Source organism: Nyctereutes procyonoides, unplaced genomic scaffold (assembly GCF_905146905.1).
Source record: "Nyctereutes procyonoides isolate TBG_1078 unplaced genomic scaffold, NYPRO_anot_genome, whole genome shotgun sequence".
NCBI classification, from domain to species: domain Eukaryota; kingdom Metazoa; phylum Chordata; class Mammalia; order Carnivora; family Canidae; genus Nyctereutes; species Nyctereutes procyonoides.
In genome coordinates, this window is record NW_026575139.1 from 27,943,143 (window position 1) to 27,963,227 (window position 20,085).

General features: G+C 36.0%; 1 protein-coding gene across 8 annotated transcripts in view; it reads right to left on the minus strand.

The window, feature by feature from the left end:
- The window catches only part of PCNX1 (pecanex 1), a 158,603-nt gene that overhangs the window by 93,699 nt on the left and 44,819 nt on the right, over positions 1-20,085 (minus strand). For 4 of the 8 annotated variants that reach the window (XM_055303720.1, XM_055303721.1, XM_055303719.1 and 1 more), the window contains exons 4-7: positions 14,474-14,519; positions 13,538-13,627; positions 4,891-6,594; positions 241-291 (exon numbers count right to left, since the gene is read on the minus strand). In XM_055303720.1, the coding sequence (XP_055159695.1) occupies positions 241-291; positions 4,891-6,594; positions 13,538-13,627; positions 14,474-14,519 (1,891 nt within the window). The remainder of the gene's footprint in view (positions 1-240; positions 292-4,890; positions 6,595-13,537; positions 13,628-14,473; positions 14,520-20,085) is intronic. The other 4 variants (XM_055303723.1, XM_055303722.1, XM_055303725.1 and 1 more) reach the window with 1 other exon arrangement.

Here is a 20,085-nt window from a genome sequence, read left to right on the forward strand (position 1 = left end):
AAGTATCTTTATACTTATATACACACACACACACACACACATCTCAGAAAAATAAAATATACATGCAGACATCCTGAAATACATGGAAATATTCTTCAAGATAAAAACTATTTAAGAATATAAAGTTACTATATGAAGAAATAAACATTCAAATGATTTTACAAAAAAAATTTTTTTCAAAGATATAGTTTAAGTTTACGCTTGAAACCCATTTGATCTAAATATCTTTCCCCTTCTTACTTTCCATGTCAGCCAAGGATGATGCTAATACCAGCATGCCAAGATTTTGTTCTAAAATAAAAACAAATACTCATCAGTGTCATTTTCTGGGAGGCCAAAGAACACTGAGAATCTACTGCAACATATCGAAGGATTTGTTCTGAATTAAAACAATTTCAAACTGTGAATACATTTTAAAGGACTACTCTACTTTCTGAGTAAGTCAACAAACAACAGCAACCAATGACAAAGGATTAGCTGTGTCTTTAGTCAGAGAGATTTGCACATCCCACTGGTATCTTCCAAAATCCCAAACAAATACAGATGGGTAGACAAAATATTTCAAGAAGTCAAATGATACTCTGGAGTCATGATATACACACAACAGTTCCTAAAAGTTAGTTCCAGGATCACTTACCTGCAGAGGTGTCTCCTAATGTTTTTGATCCTTTGTAAATGGGATGAAAGATACAGACCCCCTCCCAGAAAACTGCATTCAAACTATTTTGCATGTATTTTTAGAGATTCATCTAAGAAGGGGTAATTCATTAGTGAAGAATATATATTTGAAGTGACATCCATCTGAAGAGGGAAATTTCCTTACCAAATCAGTATCTTACTTTTTATAATAAAGTTACAATTTACAGAGTACTTTTACAAATATAACCTCGCTAGAATCTGACAGTTAATGGTGAGACAGACCTAGACAGTCATCATTCCTGTTTTATAACTGAGGAAACTGAGGCCCATATTTAATGACTTCCCAGAGTATCCAGTTAGTAATTAGAGGTGGTATTAAAATGTAACTGATTCCTCATCCAGAACTTTTTTGGTGCTAAGAAAGAGAAATACTGCTCCTATGACACAAAGTCAGGCATAAGGTGGTTTGGGGAATTCTGTAATTCCACATCTTAATTGCCACATCAATAAAATATCTTTTCTTCATCGTGCTTTAAGAGAAGATAATTTTTCCAAGTAAATGAAGCATCCAAATCTGTTTACTACACTGAATGAGCATCTTTCTCTGTTTTATATGCCTGAGCTTTCTTCTCCATATAAACTAATGTAACCTTTCCCTGAATCAGGGTCAGCTGCATATGCATTTGTTACAGCATTGTACTACAATACAGCATTCAGTTATGATCCCACACTGTCCTTTGAACATTATCAAATTAAAAAGACAATTTGCCCCTGCTTTTAATGACCCACCCTATTTGTGTGGTCATTCTAGCCTCTCCTTTCATGTTAGTGCATTCCTGCTGCTGTCGTTACTTCAGCCTTTCTAAGCACCAATCCCTTTCTACTAATTTGTTGCTTCTAACTTGCCATGTGGACTGATGGATCAGAAAATTAATATATTAGAATTTAGAGTCCCTCTAATTAGTAAAGTACAAAAGCTTTAATTCTTATGTTCTTGCCTATTCAGTGGTATTTCTAAGGTTCAATGATATCTGGGTTCAAATAACTGACCTTCAATTTACACAAATGGCACAAACCCTCATAAATTATTTATTGAGATTTGGTTTTTCTTTGAATAAAGTTAATATTCTCTTGACAAAAGATTATCTTTGGTTCCCAACACAAAAGTAATAATAATAGGATCCTATTACATGCTTATAGAATAGGGACCCAAACATTATATTTAAAATAATTTTCTCGAACAGAAAAACAGAGGTTAAGAAATTCAGAAAAAAATTACAAAGAATAGAGCAAATATAAACTCATCCATTCTGGTTGTTCTTTTTAATCTGTTGACTCATGCAGTAAATTAAGGAAAATGCAAAAGAAAATAGATTTTTTAAAAGTAGTGTAGGCTACAAAACAAGACACTTTTCTACCATATATAACTATCTGTATTTTTTCCTTTAAATATTAGGAAATACTCAAATTATTTAAGTCATGCTTTATAATTATAAAAGAAAAACTAAATGCAAAAGAGATCAACAAGAGAAAATGCCTTAGTCTGCACCTGAAACTTTTTTCCTGTCAAAACAGGAAAACTGATGAAACCTAATTTTAACTGAAGCACTTGATTATTGGTGAAAAGTCCTATGAAAACAATCACTTGTGACTGAATATCAATAGGTAAGTTATACAACATATTGTTGCCAAAATCAGATTAAAATCCACATTACCAGATTAGATGTTAATGTTTTTCTGTTGGTATTATGTAAGAAATTAGGAATACCGATATTCTTACTTTTACTGTTGAGTTTCACAATGGCCTGATTCGAAATCAATATAGGTCTATTTAATCATTTTTTTTCTTCTACTTTAAGGACAGGATACATTTGAGGAGCATAACAGACTGGTCTATATAATAGAAAGAGTAGCACTATTAAGCATTTCCTACGTGCCAGGCACTCTCTAAGCATTTTATATATAGCAATTCCTTCCATCCCCACAATAACCCTGTGAGATGAGGAGGCTGAGGCTTCAAGAAGAGAAGCAGCTTTCCTACAGTGGAGCCCATACATGTGGGCAAGGGTGTCTGAGTTCATGTCATCATGTTAGATCACCTCTTGTCTTAGAGTATTTGATTTTAGTACTTTAAAGTACACTTTCTAGATTTCATCCTGCCACACTGCCAACATTGTTCAGCTTAAAAATAAAACCAAATCGTTGGAAAACTCATCAATACCTCCAAGTTCATGAGAATAAAATCTGTTTACAGTTTATGTACGGCCATATGAATGGTCAAGCAGTATTTTGTTTGGTTGATACATTTTAGGAGTATGGTATGTAAGAACAGCCTAGAAAAATGTCTTCTAAATTTCCAGAAAGGACTGTAGCAATTAATTCTAATATAAACAAATCTTTACCAATTACTTGACAGTTTATGTAATTTTTAAAATGAGAACCAAAACATGTCCCCTCTTACTACCTTCAATCTTCCCCAAAGCCCAAATAAAACCCTAATAAATGATAAAAACCAACTCAGTACAAATTCTCCACACATTTAAGCAGTTTAGTTTTCCTCTTATTTCATTCTAAACACAATGAAACTCAAAAACCACCCCTACAATGTTCTTCCTTTGGAAAAAAAAAAGTCATGTTTATTCCATCGAAGTATGTGGAAATTTTGAGTTCGTTATCTGCTTCTTATTAATATTCAAGGACGTGGGTTTTTTTTAAAATACAAGAACACAGAAGATGACAAAACCTGGAATATGGAAAAATAAGGGCTTGTATTTAGTCAAAGATCTGCACCAAGAAATAAATAAAACCTTCTATGTAACTTTTCCTACAAATCAGGACACCTCATATTCCCTGTGGAAAGGAACTGACATTTTAAATACAAAGACATAAGGACTTACTATGGCTCTTGTACATATTTTTTTTTAGTATTTAAATTTCCAAAGTATTTGGAACAGCAGTATTTTTCTGCCATAGCATGTTCATTCTTAAAGTTTATTTTAATGACATCTTGAAAAATTAAACTATATTTTAAAACCCATTGGTTTCTTCCATGTTGTGAACATTTGTGTTCTGATTTGTGTGAGAAATCACTAAAAGCATTTCAAGACTTTTATAAAAAACAAAATGATAGCTACATCATCAAAGGTTCAAGGGAATATAATTACTATATTGTCACCAAATGGTGATAATCACTTCAGATATAATTAATTATATTTAAGTGTGATAGAACATTTTCTTCTTTAGGTACTAAAGATCATTTTTTTACATTCCAATTACAAATTAATCTTTATTAGAAACAATACCAAAGGAAATAAGAGAATGTTTACAAGATATAAGCTTGAATATAGGGAATGGGGCAGCGGATTAAAAAAAAAAAGCTTATGATGGCGCCAACAGAAGATGTCAGAACTCTTTCAATCCTCTCAAGAACCAGATTCCATAATAAGCACAACAGAATAAATTTACTATTCTGGGTAGGAGAAAACAGCAAAAAACAGCTCTGAAATAAATAAAATAGCCAAAACACACTGACAACATAAAATCACCCACTAAGTTTCACACAATTTCCCATACATCTCAAATAAATAAACTATTACTCTAAACAAAACACCATCACTGTTTCATAGGGAGTATCATGTATCCACGGATGGACACTAAATGCCAACATAAACTACAAACATCAATCTAATAAACTTTAAGTGTGAAGCTAAAAGAAAAAAAAAAAGTTAATGCCTGATACTTGAGTAAGCAAGGAAAAAAACCAAAGAGACAAAAAAGAAGCACAAGTTTTCAAAGCATGTAGTCAGAGATAAAGTAATATTTGGAAAAATCTTATATTACAGATTAAGTGATCTAATTCTGAAGGCTCAGTGGCACATGCCACATACGAGATGACTATAAATGGTTTGTGACCTAATAAATTTCTACATTTTGTTGTCGCTACTGTTGTACAAGGCAAGAAGAGAATGGATTTTTATTATTCCTGGTAAAACATTAGGTGGTGGCAATTGACTTAGGAAAACTCCAGGCCAAGAAAAAATTGATATATTCAAATAATACACCTGAAAAAAAACTTTCTTAGTGTGCAGACCAAAACCTTTTCTGAGACTACCATCTCCTTCTACACGGAAGAAAGTTTATTTTCTTAACATCATGGAAGGAGGGGTAGTAGCACAAAGCATATATGAGTAAGTACTACTCTAATCAAGAAGAATGGATTGAAGAGGAAACCTCTTCCTATAATTTACTTACCTCCACTGCCTGCATCTTGCTCTTCACCTTCAGGAAATGCCACCTGGCTTGGTAAGCTATTCCTAGACCGAGTGACTGTCTCTAACTGGGAAGCCCGGCCCAATAAACATAGCTCATCTAGCACCTCTCCCTCTTTGGCCTCAAGATCTGATTTTGAAGTGGTTAAAGGTTTTATACTTTCAGGCGCCATCAGCCTATTGGAGTCATTCAAACAAGCCACTGTGCCACTGTCCAGGCTCAACACCCGGGCCCGAGTCTTGGCACTATTTGTGCTGGAAGTCCGACGTGTTGTCCGCTTTTTGCCAGTTCCTTCAGGACCCAAATGGGCTTTGTGTACATGCTCAGAGTCAGTGCCCCTTTCTTTAGGGACATGTTTGGTCTTTAGGGCACTGTATCTGCCCTCAGGAGACTGACACGAATGAGAAGTGGTGCTAGAAGAGCTATCACTGCTGAACTGGTGGGCAGACTGAACACTTGATGCTCTACTCAAGTCACTTTGGTCGCTAGAGTCCTCATCGTGACAGAATATAGCACTATGTGGCTTTGTACCAGCAACACCTCGAAAGGAAACATAGTCCCTATGCCGGCTTGAATCAAAACTGCTGGCCCGCTTTTTTCCTGTCCGTCTCCGGCCCGACTTATGGGCAGAGGCTGTTCGGTGGATCAAGCTAGAGGATTTAGGTCGTACATCCCCTTCCTTCTGTTTGCCACCACCCTCTTTCCCAACTTTGGAGTCCATTGAAACAGCTGGCTTATCACTCTGCTCCTCTTTGTTTTCAGTTTTGCCAAGTGGTCTGTCCCCCTGTGAAGTAAACTCATTTGCATGGGGGTTTTTATTGGCTTCTTCAGATGCAGAGGTGCTGAGACGTCTCTGATTGTGCATATCATCAGAGGTACTGGAATCCTTGGCCTCTTGAACTCCACTATTTGTACTCACTTCCAAGGCAGTCTTTTCACTGCTAGTCCTTTTGTCACTGGTACAGTTACTCTTGTCTTCAGGGTCAGCACAGCACTCTTTCTTCCTACCACTTTTCTTTCCTACTCTAGGAGACTCCTCATGCTCTGACAAGATGCTCTCTATGTGAGTCGAGCTGGTCTGCTCACTTTTGTAGCTGCTGACGGTACTGTTGGTGTCGCGGTCCGTTCCACTACAATAGCTCTCTGTTGACCCACTACTCCGTGTACTGAGGCTCCTCAGGCTATCCATGCTTTTGTCTGCTTTCAGAGGTTTGCTCTTCCCACTTTTTGTAGGTGGCTGAGAATTACTGTTTTTAAGCTCACCAATGAGCTGAAATTCCCCAGATAAACAAGAATTTTCCACTAAGGATTCTTTGGATCCAGAATGAGGCTTGGAAGATTCTAACTCACTAACTGGATCTAAGCCTCGTCTTTGCTGATAGAGAGGGAAGTCATTCAGTGAAGTGTCGGGAAAAGCCACAGCAGAGCTAGAAGTCCGTGGTACACCTCGTGGCCGGTGATCTTTCCTGTAAGAGTGTGAGTGTAAAGGGACAAGAGAAGCTACTTCTGTGTCACAGGCATTGGACAGAGACTGATCAATGTGGTGGTGATGGCTGTGACTTGGCAAGCTCACTTTGTCACTGAAGTCCCTTGGTAAGTCCTGTCCACAGGAGGATAAGGAAGGCTGAATGGAGATGAAGGAATCATTGGAGACCAGACGAAACAGCTTCCGATCAGTTGCCAGATCTGTTTCAAACACACATTTGAAAATGTTAACACACATCTATCATCTGCTTTCCCCACCGTTTGACCATGGAAAGAACTCACAGCATACAATAAATCGAGGAAAAACAATTTCCCAAGTAGCTCACTGAATAAAAGTTGGCCTGTCATTCCAAAGAGCTGGTTTCTATTTCATAGCTACACAAAGAAAGCATTCTATTGACAGAATGAACTGAACTTCCAAATCCTCGAATGGCCAAAGAAAAGGTTCCATAGACTATCAACAATAAGAGGCAACATAGGATTATATTTAAAATAGCCCTGGATTTTTTCTTTCTTAAAGATTTTATTAGAAGTAATCTCTCTAGGGGGCACCTGGATGGCTCAGTCAATTAAGTGTCGGTCTTTAGCTTGGGTCATGATCCCAGGGTCCTGGGATGGAGCCCTACATTGGGCTCCCTGCTCAGTGGGGAGTCTGCTTCTCCCTCTGGCACCCCTCAACTCCTTGCTTGTGCTCTTTCTCATTCATTCTCTCTCTCAAATAAATAAATAAAATCTTTAAAGAAAGACAGACAACTGAACAGTCCCCCAAGAAGACCTGATAAGATCTTGTTATTCACAATGACCAAAAAGATTAAAATAGTTGTGGAGCAAAATACTGCATTTTCTCTTTCATCATTGATGCAACAATTACAAAATGCCTCATGAAAAACTACATTATCCTTATATATCTGTAAGACTATTCCTTTAACTCTCAAGGCAGTGATTAGTGACTTGAATTACTGTATGTACTATGTATACAGATATAAATAAATCCACCTACCTACCTACATTGGTAATTTATCATGAAATACAGCTTGGCAACTGAACTGCATAATAGCTGACTTTGTATATACTTTTTGACAGACAAGGATGGCTGAATTTGCTATTAGTTCAATAAAAAGAAAAGTTACTATCTTATTTGTTATAACTGCATAGAAATAATACAATGATAGATTCTGTAGTCAAGCAAGACTCTTCTGAGGAGAATCTCAATAATAAAAGTATATCTTTCTCCCGAAGATTAATATACAATAAAAAATTAATTATTAAAACTGTGTGTGTAACTTTTTAAAAATCTAAATCTGGACTAAATTTAAATAATTAAAAACTGAGAAACAGACTCTAGAATGTACCACATAAATGATTTATAAATGACCTATCAGGCTCTATCTTATGTTTTAAAGTCTTCAATTTTATAAGTAAAATACATGTTCTTTATCATTTGTTCAAAACAGCTGCCACTGTATTTAGTTCTTAGATCTCTAAATACCAAAATTTAAAATTTAGCATTGTATTCACTTTTTGTAGTATTAAATTGTAAAGCTATTTCTAAAAACTCTATAACTTTCATAAAAATTATGAAAAGTGTGATATTCAAATTTCAAAGTCATGAATTTTATAGAACTTAACTGAACAAGTAGCTGAAAACCACTAATTCTAACACACAAGAGAAGACTTTTTTAAAAAAATGCTAATAATCAAAACTGATTCCCTTCTAAGACATTAATAAACCAGAAACTAAGTTTTTCATTTAAAAAGACATACCCAAAATAACTTTAATATATGTACTTTACTCAATGTTGCTTAATATACCATAAAGATTTAATCATGTCAGGAAGAACCTTAGGTGGTTTTAGGAAATTTTCAAGTAACTATGCTTGCTTAGACATTTTTCTTACTGATAACAATGTCAAAGAGGCTCAAATCAACACAGAGATACTATTTTTTCATCCAATTAAACTTCTTTTTTCAATGACTGTTACCAGTGATTAGGATAAGAAACGCATGTTCATCATGGTACAAACTGGTGTAACTTCTATAAAGCAATCTAACAATATGGCCACAAGCCTTCCAAAAGTATACTCACTCATGATCAGTAATCTATTTTTAGAAATTGCTGCTAAAGGATAAAATCAGGTATATACATAAGGTTTTAGCAAAAAATTGTTCAAGTTATTAGAAAACTTCTTAAAACCTAAAGTTTTAAGTATGAGAATGTCCAAAAAAAGATTGAATAAATTATCTATTAAAATATCACAAAGGTACTAAAAATGTTTTCAAAGATTACATACGAGAAAATACTTAAGTGAAAATGACAGTACTATATAAGAAGTATGGTTCCAATCTATAAGAGTTAAAAAGAATATTAAGAGTATATTTGCATATGTTTGTAGGAATATTAAAAGTAATATATTTTGCTATAAAAATTAATAAAATCCTGACATGCTACAACACGCTAAGGAAGCCAGACACAAAAAGTCACATATTCTATAATCCCATTTATATGGAATATCCAGAGTAGGCAAATGCATAGAAACAGAAAATAGATCAGTGGTTGCCAGGGGTTAGGGGAAGAAGAAATGGGGAATGTAATGGGTATGGTTTCTTGTTGGGGTGATAAAAATCTTCTGGAATTGGACAGTGGTGATGAGTGCACAACTGTGTAAAATTACAAAAAAAAAAACCCACTGAGTTGTACACTTTAGAAGAGTGAATTTTACAGTACATGAATTATAACACAATACAAAAATAATTTTAAAAAGTGATACACCAAAAAAAAATCAAGTTATTTCAGTGCCAAAAGTGTGAATTATTTTCCTCAAATTAACCATCTTTTCTAAAATTAACATATGTTCCTTTCATAAACAAAAACAAAAACCACATTTTCCTCCTCTCTTCTGGATCATCTTCATCAATTACAAAAAACAAGCTGTTCTCTTATGCATTCTTACAAAATCCAAATCTCTCCTTTATCCTCACTTTCCCTGCTGATTTTCACACCTTGCATCTCTGATCCCCTTTACACAAATTTACCAAGAATAGTCTGTATTCACTCTCTTCAGCTCACCTCCTCTAATTCTGATCCCCATCATGAATATGCTCATCAAAGTCACCCACAACCTCTGCCCTGCTAATCCCACGGTCAAGTTGTATCACCTGGTCTATGACCAACGTTTGACAAAGCTGAGCACTGCACTTTCCTTGAAAAACTGGGATATAACACTCTAGGTCTTCTGCGCCCTACCTGGTGTTCCTACTCAGTCTCCTGCACCTATTAAACTCAAGTGGTTCAAAGTTCAATCCTAGCAGCTTCTCATTTTTACATCTACACTCCCTCTTTTCTCTCATCCAGTATTCTGGTCCCATGATAACTAAAATTCAGAAATACTTGTAACTAGGTTCCTCCATCTTCTACCCAGCCCCCACACTCATATGGGAATAGGCTGAAGTACTGATTTTGCGTAGGGAAGACATGAGTGCAACTGGAGAGGGAAATGATAGATAATCCCTTCTTAAAAGTAAAAAAGCAGAGCACACATCCCTACATCCTTGGTTCACTCTCAATCACTCTGAATCATGTTGATACAAAGATGAGTGCCAACTAATCACTAACTGCCTGCCAATCAAGTAAAATATCACTGTCCAGTAAACCCAAACCAGCCAGAGGACCCCAAGAGCCCTGATAATGAAGCCAGAATGAGCATCTGCCACTAGGTGGTGCCAAATCATAGCCATGACCAACAAATTTGGATCAGGGCAGCCAGGACACCTAACCTAGGCTAACCATGCAGGCTTGCCCACTTAGTTTATGAACTTCATGATAAGCCAACCCACAGCTGACATGACTAGAGACTAGATTTTTTTGGTATTTATACACTGAAAACTCCTAAATTTAATACCTCAACCCAGACTTCTTACCTGAAATCCAGACTTACCTAATTATCTACTAATTATTGCTACTTAGAAGTCCAACAGCATCTCATACTGATGCTCAAAACTGAACACCCTATCTTACCCTCCTCCCTGCTCTCCCTGCTCCTAAATCTGCTCCTTCTCAGTTTTCCCTCTTCCCATCCTCCCCATCACTTAACCCAAAAACCTTTCAGTAATCCATGAGTACTATTTCTCTCACATAATATATCCAAAGCCATCAACATCAACATAGCCTCTCATTGATTATCTTCTATCCACAGTCAGACTACTTCTTCTGCCCTGATCTGTGCCCTGTATTATTGCAATCATCTGCTAACTGAGCTTCCTGCTTCAGCCTTTGCCCCTCTTAATCTCAACATAGAAGCTACAGTGATTCTATAAAACTGTAATTGAGATCATGACACTCTTTCTGCTCAAATCCCTTTAGCAGTTCCTCATTTGACTGGCAATTAAAACTATGATCTTTTTTTTTTAAAAAAAATATTTATTTATTCATGAGACACAGAGGGGGGGGGGCAGAGATGTAGGCAAAGGGAGAAGCAGGCTCGATGCAGGAAGCCCAATGTGGGACTTGATCCCAGGAATTTGGGATTATGCCCTGAGCCAAAGGCAGACGTTCAACCACTGAGCCACCCAGGCATCCCAATGACCTTTCTTTAAAAAAAAAAAAAAAAGAAAAGAAAAGAAATCTATTTGAGAAAGAGAGGGTGCAAAGGAGAGGCAAAAGCAGGCTCCCAGGATGAGCTGAGCTGAAGACAGATGCCCAACCAACTGAGCCACCCAGGCACCCCAAACCACAATCTTTAAAATGGTTTACAGGACTATACGATTTGTCCCCTCACTTACTTCACATCAACCACACTATTTTTCAAATCTGACAGGCATATTATTACATTAAGACTTTTGCGAATAGTATTTCTTCTACTTAGAGGCAGCCTCTCTCCCCACCCCCTTGAATATCCTGATAGCTCACTTCTTCACCTCCTTCAGGTCTTCGCTTTTAGCAAGGTTTTCCTCCCTTGAGGAGGAAACTTAAACACTTCCCAGCCCCCACCATTCCCTATCTTCTGTCCCTTCTATTGCATATATATTTGATTTATACTGGTATGATTCCATACCAGTAGTATGGAAGCCACACAAAGATGGAATTTTTTTTTTGTTCACTGATTTATTTCCGGTACTTAGAATGGTGCTCAGACCACATAATGAGTACTAAATAATATCTGTTAAATGTTATCTATGTTATCTATGTGTTAAATGTTATCATATTAAAATGATAGAAGTTCCTGAACTGTATAAAAGTTGTGTAACAAAGCAATTAAAAGCATGATTCAAAACTAGATTTCAGGGATGCCTGGGTGGCTCAGCAGTTGAGCATCCATCTTTAGCTCAGGGTGTGATCCCAGAGTCCTGGGATCGAGTCCCACATTGGGCTCCCTGCAGGGAACCTGCTTCTCCCTCTGCCTGTGTCTCAGCCTCTCTCTCCGTGTCTTTCATGAATAAATAAATAAAATCTTAAAAAAAAACAAACTAGATTTCAATTATAGGACTGCCACTTTGTAGCTGTGTGACTTTGAGGAAGTTTCTTATAACTCCTTTCTAAGCCATAATATGTTTATATGCAATGTGAGAATCATATTATTAACAGCAAATGCTTACAGTGACAATTAATGGTGTGAATGCATATAAAATGCTTAAAAGAAGACCTAAACTAGTGGCTGACAAACTAAGACCCATGGAGCCAAACTGGCCCTCTGCCTGCTCTTGAATAAGGTTTTAGTGTAACACAACCACGCTTACCCATTTATGTGCTGTTTACGGTTCCTTGCACTCTACAATGGCAGTTGGGTAGGTGCGAGAGAGACCATATGGCCTACAAAGTTATCTGACCATTTACAGAAAAAGTCTGCTGACCTCTAGCCTAAATAATAGTGTGTGCTCAGTGAGTGTTAGACATCACTATCTATGTCAATATGTATCTGCATGGGAGGTCTGTGTGCATGTAATTCCCAACCCAACGTACTACAAAATTCTTAAGTATAGTACTTTCCAGATACAAAATAAAGAAATATGACCCTAAAAGCAGTGGCACTAGCCCAAGATCATTACCTAATTTTTGAGACATTCTGATGATTACATATCACAGAAAGGGACACTGTAATTCTCAAACTAATTAATTCATCTTAGCCTTTTATAAGAAAATAATTTCTATATTATACAGTATGTTTAGAAGTTTTTTTTAGAGGTAGAGGGCAATGTCAGCAGTAGTTGTCCACAAAAGCAAATAAAGGACAGGATACTGCAATTCTAAAAAGCAGAGTTACAACACAATAAACTTATATTCCAAGTATCAGGAATAAAACATGCTTGTAAGAACTGGACCAGGATAAAATATTAAATTAATAGGAAAATATCATAATTCAGTAATCTATTTGTAACTTCATAAATTTCCTGTACTTAATTACAAAATTTATCAGCCTGTCTGCCTTCCAAAAATCACACATCAGCTAATAAACAACAGGTCAGAAATAGGGAAATGGGTTTCTGTCTCACTGATTATGTAACTTGGGATAATCTCCATTTGGAAATGGGATAACATATCCATCCTTTCATGTCTGAAAATTAAAAATGAAACATAAAAATGTTGCAGGTCTTAAAAAAAAACTCCAATAAATCCAAAATACTCATTTATAATGGAATTGAATATGGAGGGGGGAAAAAACATTTAAAAACCAAATTTTTATTAAAAATCTGCTATAAGAAGTACCATGTTGGAGGCAGACATAGTTTCTTTTAAGTCCAAAAGCAATTTATTTCTCTACTAAAATATACTGTTGGGCAAGATATGGAGCAATTGGCATTTAGAGGTCATACTAGATGGAAAATAACAGTTTTACTAGGTTACTAAACTAGGCAAGATGCTCTGACACACTACAGACTGGCAGATAACTTCCTATCTCATACTCACTCCAAGGCACAGACTCATAAAATTTTTCTCTCCATGTCTACTTGGCAGAACATGTGTAATTGAATTCCATTAAGCTAAAAGTACTTATAACATTGTTTTACTATTATCCTAGTTAATTTATTTTAATATTTCTTAAAAATATCATATTGAATTATTATAAACTTCTGCCAAAATGTGAGTGGCATATTCTACGAACTTATCCTGGCCACTACAATATATAACATCAGTGTGAAGTATTCTTACCTTGTTCTTCACTTCCTTCCTTACAAAGACTAGAGCTCTGGCCCAGACTTAAACTGATATCATCAGAAGTCTTAGCGGTGTCTGTATCTCCTACAAAGTTAAGAGAAACATGTAAAAGCATTACATTAAAAGTAAAGGCTGCAGAGTGTGGCATAACAAGAAAGGATAGCAACTGCTCTAGCGTACTATATACTATACTACCACATGATGCCTACTAGAGTAGTTTTTGTATACCATGGGTTATAATAATGGATGATGCACTGAATTAATAGGAAGCATCATGGACAATCAGACCACATCTTTATTCTCACAGCACTATAAACCAAATAATAAAGAAAGCTTCATACTGTTAGCTAATAAAACTTTCTTTAAAAAGACACACTTTTTAAAAAAAGACACACTTTTTAAAAAGAAACAAATTATGTAATAATAACTTGCAACAATATAAATTTCCTTCCCAGGGAAAATTATAAAAATTCCCCTAAAAAAGTATATGGTAAAAAAATTCATCTGAAATGGATGTATGTAAAAGGCTATATAAGATTTACAAAAAACCACTTTCCCTCTTTTTTACTATTTCATTTGAACTCCAATTTAAAGGTTTCACATTAAATTACTCAGTTATATGCAAACCTCACCAAAACCCATCAAAGTATTTTCCTTCAAGGCAAGGAAGTTTCTTATGAATTAAAACTTATAATTCATGCAATGTAATGCAAATGTTCAAATACATTTGTGAAATCCAGATGATGAAAAGAGAACCCAAATTTAAAATTTAAATCAAGTAACTCTTAGTGTAAGATACATATTACATCTACAAAATAATTTCAAGAATGATTTTTAATTACATGTGAATATACAGTACTCAGTTATCTTTATTACATCCAAAAATGAAATGGAAAGTCACAGGCAACTTTCAACTTAGATAATGTCTACCTTTAATAGTTGCTGCTGTTCCAAGACGAGAGGAACCAGATCCAATCTGAAAATAAGATATGAAGTAAAATAAATTAAAATGCTATGTCATTATCAACATAAACTAGCAAGATTATCAAGCAAAACTATCATATTATCAAAACATGCTATCAGTCACTTGTACCAGTATTAAAAGACACCCGCTGGGCATGTTGTATCAGAGCTGCCTAACCTGTTTGTTGTCGCACATTCTGCATATACATTACTATGTGCATGAATGATGACACTGAATCCCTCTGCATGCTTAGAATTGATGGGGAGCCCACAGAGCAAGATGCCGCCAACATCAAGCAATACATGCCATACAATTACTATCACTTTTTATATTGTGTTGTGACATGTTCATATTACAAATAAAAGCAGGGACACCTGGGTGGCTCAGTGGTTTTGAGCATCTGCCTTAGGCCCAGGGTGTGATCCTGGAGTCCCAGGATTGAGTCCCACATCAGGCTCCCTTGCATGGAGCCTGCTTCTCTCTCTGCCTGTGTCTCTGCCTCTCTCTGTGCGTCTCTCATGAATAAATAAATAAAATCTTAAAAAAAAAAAAAAAAAAAGCAAAACTAGGTGTTGAGTCTATCTGAAACAAATTTAGACTTATCAGGGCACATAAAAAAAGGTTTGGGACAAAACTTTAACATAAACATATGTTACAAAAAACAACCTAACTCTTGCTGTCAAACCATTAGTGTATCAACATACACTTTCCTGACTTCTAGACAAAAAGTACTTCTTTGCAGACTACTATAACATATATATAAAAAATTTAAAAACTAAAGGATTCACAAAAAATGACTGGCACTAACTATAAAAAGAAAACTAAAATCTGTTGAGTTTTCAATGCTTATATTCCCAGATGATATAACACCTCCCTAAAATCTCAGCCATCATTCACTATACTACCATAAAAATCATATAAATAAATACCACGATTCCACAAACACATTAAGGAAACCAAACATAACATGATAGTTACTAAATCCACAAATCTTACTAACTTTCTAGAACCTGTTTTCAAGGGATTTAAGAACACAGTCAAGCAAAGTTAATATTTTATAATACAATTAAGAGTACTCATATAATATTTTGTATTTTACCAAATCTTTCCTTCCTTTAAGATTTTATTTTTAAGTTATCTCTACATCCAACTAGGGCTCAAACTCACAACCCCGAGATCAAAGAACTGCATGTTCTACTGACTGAGCCAAGTAGGTACCCCCCCAAATCTTTCCTTTTACTGATTCAACTGATAGAGGAATATAAAGTAAGAAATTTGCTCAAAATATAAGTTAATATTGAGTTTGAAGGGGCATGAGAGACTTTCTTGATCTGGACGGCAATTAAAGGGTGTATATATATGCAAAAACCCACTCTGCTATACACTTAAGTAGTACATACTATGCTATATAATAGTTATATGTCAGTGAAAAGGTGAGTAAAAAATAAGCATATTCAAACAAGCTAGAACTACTACATTTTGATGCGGCCAAAAAAATAAATAAATAAGCTTTGCAACATTTTTTGAACTATTAAGCTTGATGATCCTGATTTTTCCTAATTCCTGCTTTCAATTAGCTATAAAAGGCACTGCAACTAGACAGAAAAAGGTCAAAAAGCATTTTACTACAAAATAAAGTTTCATTCTCATCACACCTGCTAGACAAGTTATAGAACATATGTTATTTTTCAGCTAGAATAATATACATAACTTCCTAGACAAAAAAAAAAAAAAACAAGTAAGCAAACAAGCAAGCAAAAAAACCCTAACTTTATATGCACATCCTTCTGGAAATTTAAGCTTAAGAAACAACTTTTGAATATGGGTATAGTAGTTATCTTGTCTGCCACTGCAAAGTGTTCCCTTTTCTTTCCTTAACAAGGTTCCCACTTTGTTCAGATGTTGGGTTATCTTTTGATCTATGAGAAGTGGCCCAGTCCCCGGTCTAGATATGTGTTCTGGTTCTGGTCAATGAACATGTGTGAGAGTCTGCTGGAGGGCTCCAGGGAAAGATCTTTGCATGTCTGAGAAGACAACAATCAAGGACAACTCCGCCCGCACTGTTGCCTGCTTCTGATCTTTCAACAGGGTCATTCATGACTGAAGCTACTGTGCTCATCCCGCAATCCTTGTTTGTTTGTTTGTTTGTTTTAATTTTTTTTATTGGAGTTCAATTTGCCAACATTCGGCACAACACCCAGTGCTCATCCTGCCAAGTGTCCTCCTCTGAAATCAGTGGCATTTCTATACACTGAGACTGAAGCAAGAGAAATTAAGGAGTCAATCCCATTTACAATTGCACCCAAAAGCATAAGATACCTAGGAATAAACCTAACCAAAGAGGTAAAGGATCTATACCCTAAAAACTACAGAGCACTTCTAAAAGAAATTGAGGAAGACACAAAGAGATGGAAAAATATTCCATGCTCATCCTGCAATCCTGAGGGAAAAGCTGATCCAAGCCCTAACATGAATTGAGATGCTGAACAAATGCTACACATCCACCTCCAGACTTGGAGGACAAACATAAACTCTTATTTCTTTAAGTCACTTAATTAGTTGAGTTCTATTACTTGCTGACAAAAGCCTTTGTAATGGATACAATGGGTGGTTATATTTTACTTTTCATGCTTTTCTGTATTATTAAATTTATGCCCCTTTCATATAAAGGAGTCGGGACTATTTACATATGAAACAGAGGACTCAGGGCAGCCCTGGTGGCGGTGGCACAGCAGTTTGGCGCCGCCTGCAGCCTGGGGTGTGATCCTGGAGACCAGGGATATCGAGTCCCACATCGGGCTCCCTGCATGGAGCCTGCCTCTCCCTCTCCCTCTGCCTCTGTGTCTATGAATAAATAAATAAAATCTTAAAAAAAAAAAAAAGAAACAGAGGACTCAGAATACGAACTAGAGTACATCCAAATAGAAGAATGCATTCGCAAAAATGTCACTGCAGAAAAACACCAAGTGACATTAACACTCATGATATATTCAACAAAGAAAATCAAATTCCAAACAGCATGCACACTATAATCTCAACTTTTTTAAAAATGTTTTTTTATTATGACATTATGGATGATTTTTTTTCTTCTGTTTCCTTTCCCTCACTAGCTATTTTTCTAAAAATGAACACATTTAGAAAAGGAAATTTTTAAGAAAAAAAAAAAGTGGTCTGTACAAACCAAAAATGGTTTGGTTGTTTCTTCTCCTTGGTAAGTGCCATAGGAAAGGTCAGAAAGGCTTATAGGTGTCAGAGAAGAAAAATTTCTTCCAACTAAAGAACAATCAGGCAAAGGCTACCTCCTTCATGAAGGCTTTGCCCCTCCTCTGGCTGGAAACAATTATTTTCACCTCTAAAATCATTAACCCCTTTTCTGTACAATTCCTATGACAATGATTACTTTGCATCTTAGATTTATAGTTCCCTGGTAGCATATATCATGTTTATGACTTTGGTCACTTATAGCACATCTACCCTGACATTGTAAACTCTCTGAGGCTAAGACCCACTCCCCATTAAATTGACTTGAAAACTATCGGGCACTGAAATGTTAGAGGGAAGACAAGTGACAAAAAGAAAGAGAGGGAGGTACAGGACAAAAAAACAAGGAAAAAGAAAGGGAAAGGAAATAGAGAGTGGAAGATGGAAGGGAGAAGAGAAAAGGTGGCAAGAAGGAAAGAATGACCACAATGATTAAGACATAGTCACCATGCTCAAGTTCATTATCTAGTATAGAAAACACTTACATAAACAATTATGATAATGTGTAACAAATGCTATATGATAAAATATGAACAAGAAACACAGTATGTCTACTGGTAATATCTCCACCAATATACAGAAAGGCTGACTCTACTTCTTCACTCCAACTACCCTAAAGGGGAACAGTAATTATGTCAACCATTTATTTTGTTATAAACAGGATAAAACTAAAATACCAAAATCTAAGTAGCATAGTAACTTTCAATATTTGCCCATTTTTATACAAGAGTTAATATTTTAAGGAAAACCAAATTAGGTATGCTGCGCATTTATGTGCAGGCAAGCTTTAATAACACTCAAGATGGGAGTCCCTCCCTAAAACAAGTAGGGCAAGTTCCAAAAGACACAATGCTATGGTCGAGTTATTGAAGATGGCTGGTCACTGCTGTACCCTTTCAGCTGTCCTACTGAAAAAAAGGCGGGGGGGGGGTAGTATGGCTCTCCAAAAGATTGTGGGAAAAACATAGGCTTAATTCCCTTGGTAATCTGACATTGCCAACATCTGTCATTATGGACAAAGGCCAGGGTTAATTAAGCATACAAAATATGCAGCCATATCTAAAGATTAAGCCATTTCATTCACTTCATGAAGAGAATGAGAAAGCAAGGCCAACCAAAAGAGGATCAAGGATAATAACACTTCTCTTTAAACTAGTATTGTGAAAATTAAAAATTTAAAGGTATGGATCTAATTAAAATGTCACAACCCTTTGCAATAATGTTTCTTTTTCATTTTATTTATTTTTGAGAGAGAGAAAGAAAATACATACATGAGCACAGGGGAGGGGCACAGGAAAAGGGAGAGAGAATCCAGAGCACTAGGCTTGATCTCACAACCCTGAGATCATGACCTGAGCTGAAATGAAGAGACTGACACTTAACTGAGCCACCCAGGTGTCCCATTGCTGTTGTTGCTGTTGTTTTTAACTCCAACATTTCCCCTCTGTTTGTTACGGAAAGAACACAAATTTAATTTAAGGACCTATTTATTCTATACCACACTTAATCACAACTGAAACTGCTACCAAAAATTCATCCCCTTGGAAATTTGAATCATGAAACACAATTCAAACAGAGGCAAGTCTTCTATCAAAATATATTAGGAAACAAGACCCTATTCAAGATTTTGATTCACAGAACATGGTGTTTTCCCTAGTACTCTTCTGAGACAGCATAGGGCAAAACAATGTGGAACAGTAGTACTGTGGGGCAGTCAGGGTAATTAGGTCTGCTTCTTAATCACTGGCTAAATGAAGAGCCAGGTCTGATTCTACCTCTAAAGTTATATTATCTATATAGATAAAGACAATTAGCACCCATTCACTGAAAGTCAAGTATGCACAAGGCAGTCTATTAGGCCATGGAGGAAAGAGGAAAACTTATTCTGCAGAGGCTTACAGACTGCTACATGTGATCACACAAAAACCAAGTACAAAATAAATACATAAGAGATGCCTGGGTGGCTTGGCAGTGTCTGCCTTTGGCTCGGGGTGTGATCCCAGGTCCAGGGAGGAGTCCCACATCAGGCTCCCTGCGAAGAGCCTGCTTCTCCCTCTTCATCTCTCTGCCTCTCTCTGTGTGTGTCTCTCATGAATAAATAATACTTTAAAATAAATATATACATACATATACACATACATACATATGCACTCCATCTGCAACAGAAAAGAGGCAATACCACAGGTCTCTGAAAATCTTGAGAAACAGGATGGTTATAACAAAAGTTAGAGTTAGGCCAGAAAATTTAAAAAATGAAGTCTCTGATTCAGAAAGGAGGAAGAATGATATCAACTCACAAGTAGTGCAGGAGAACAGT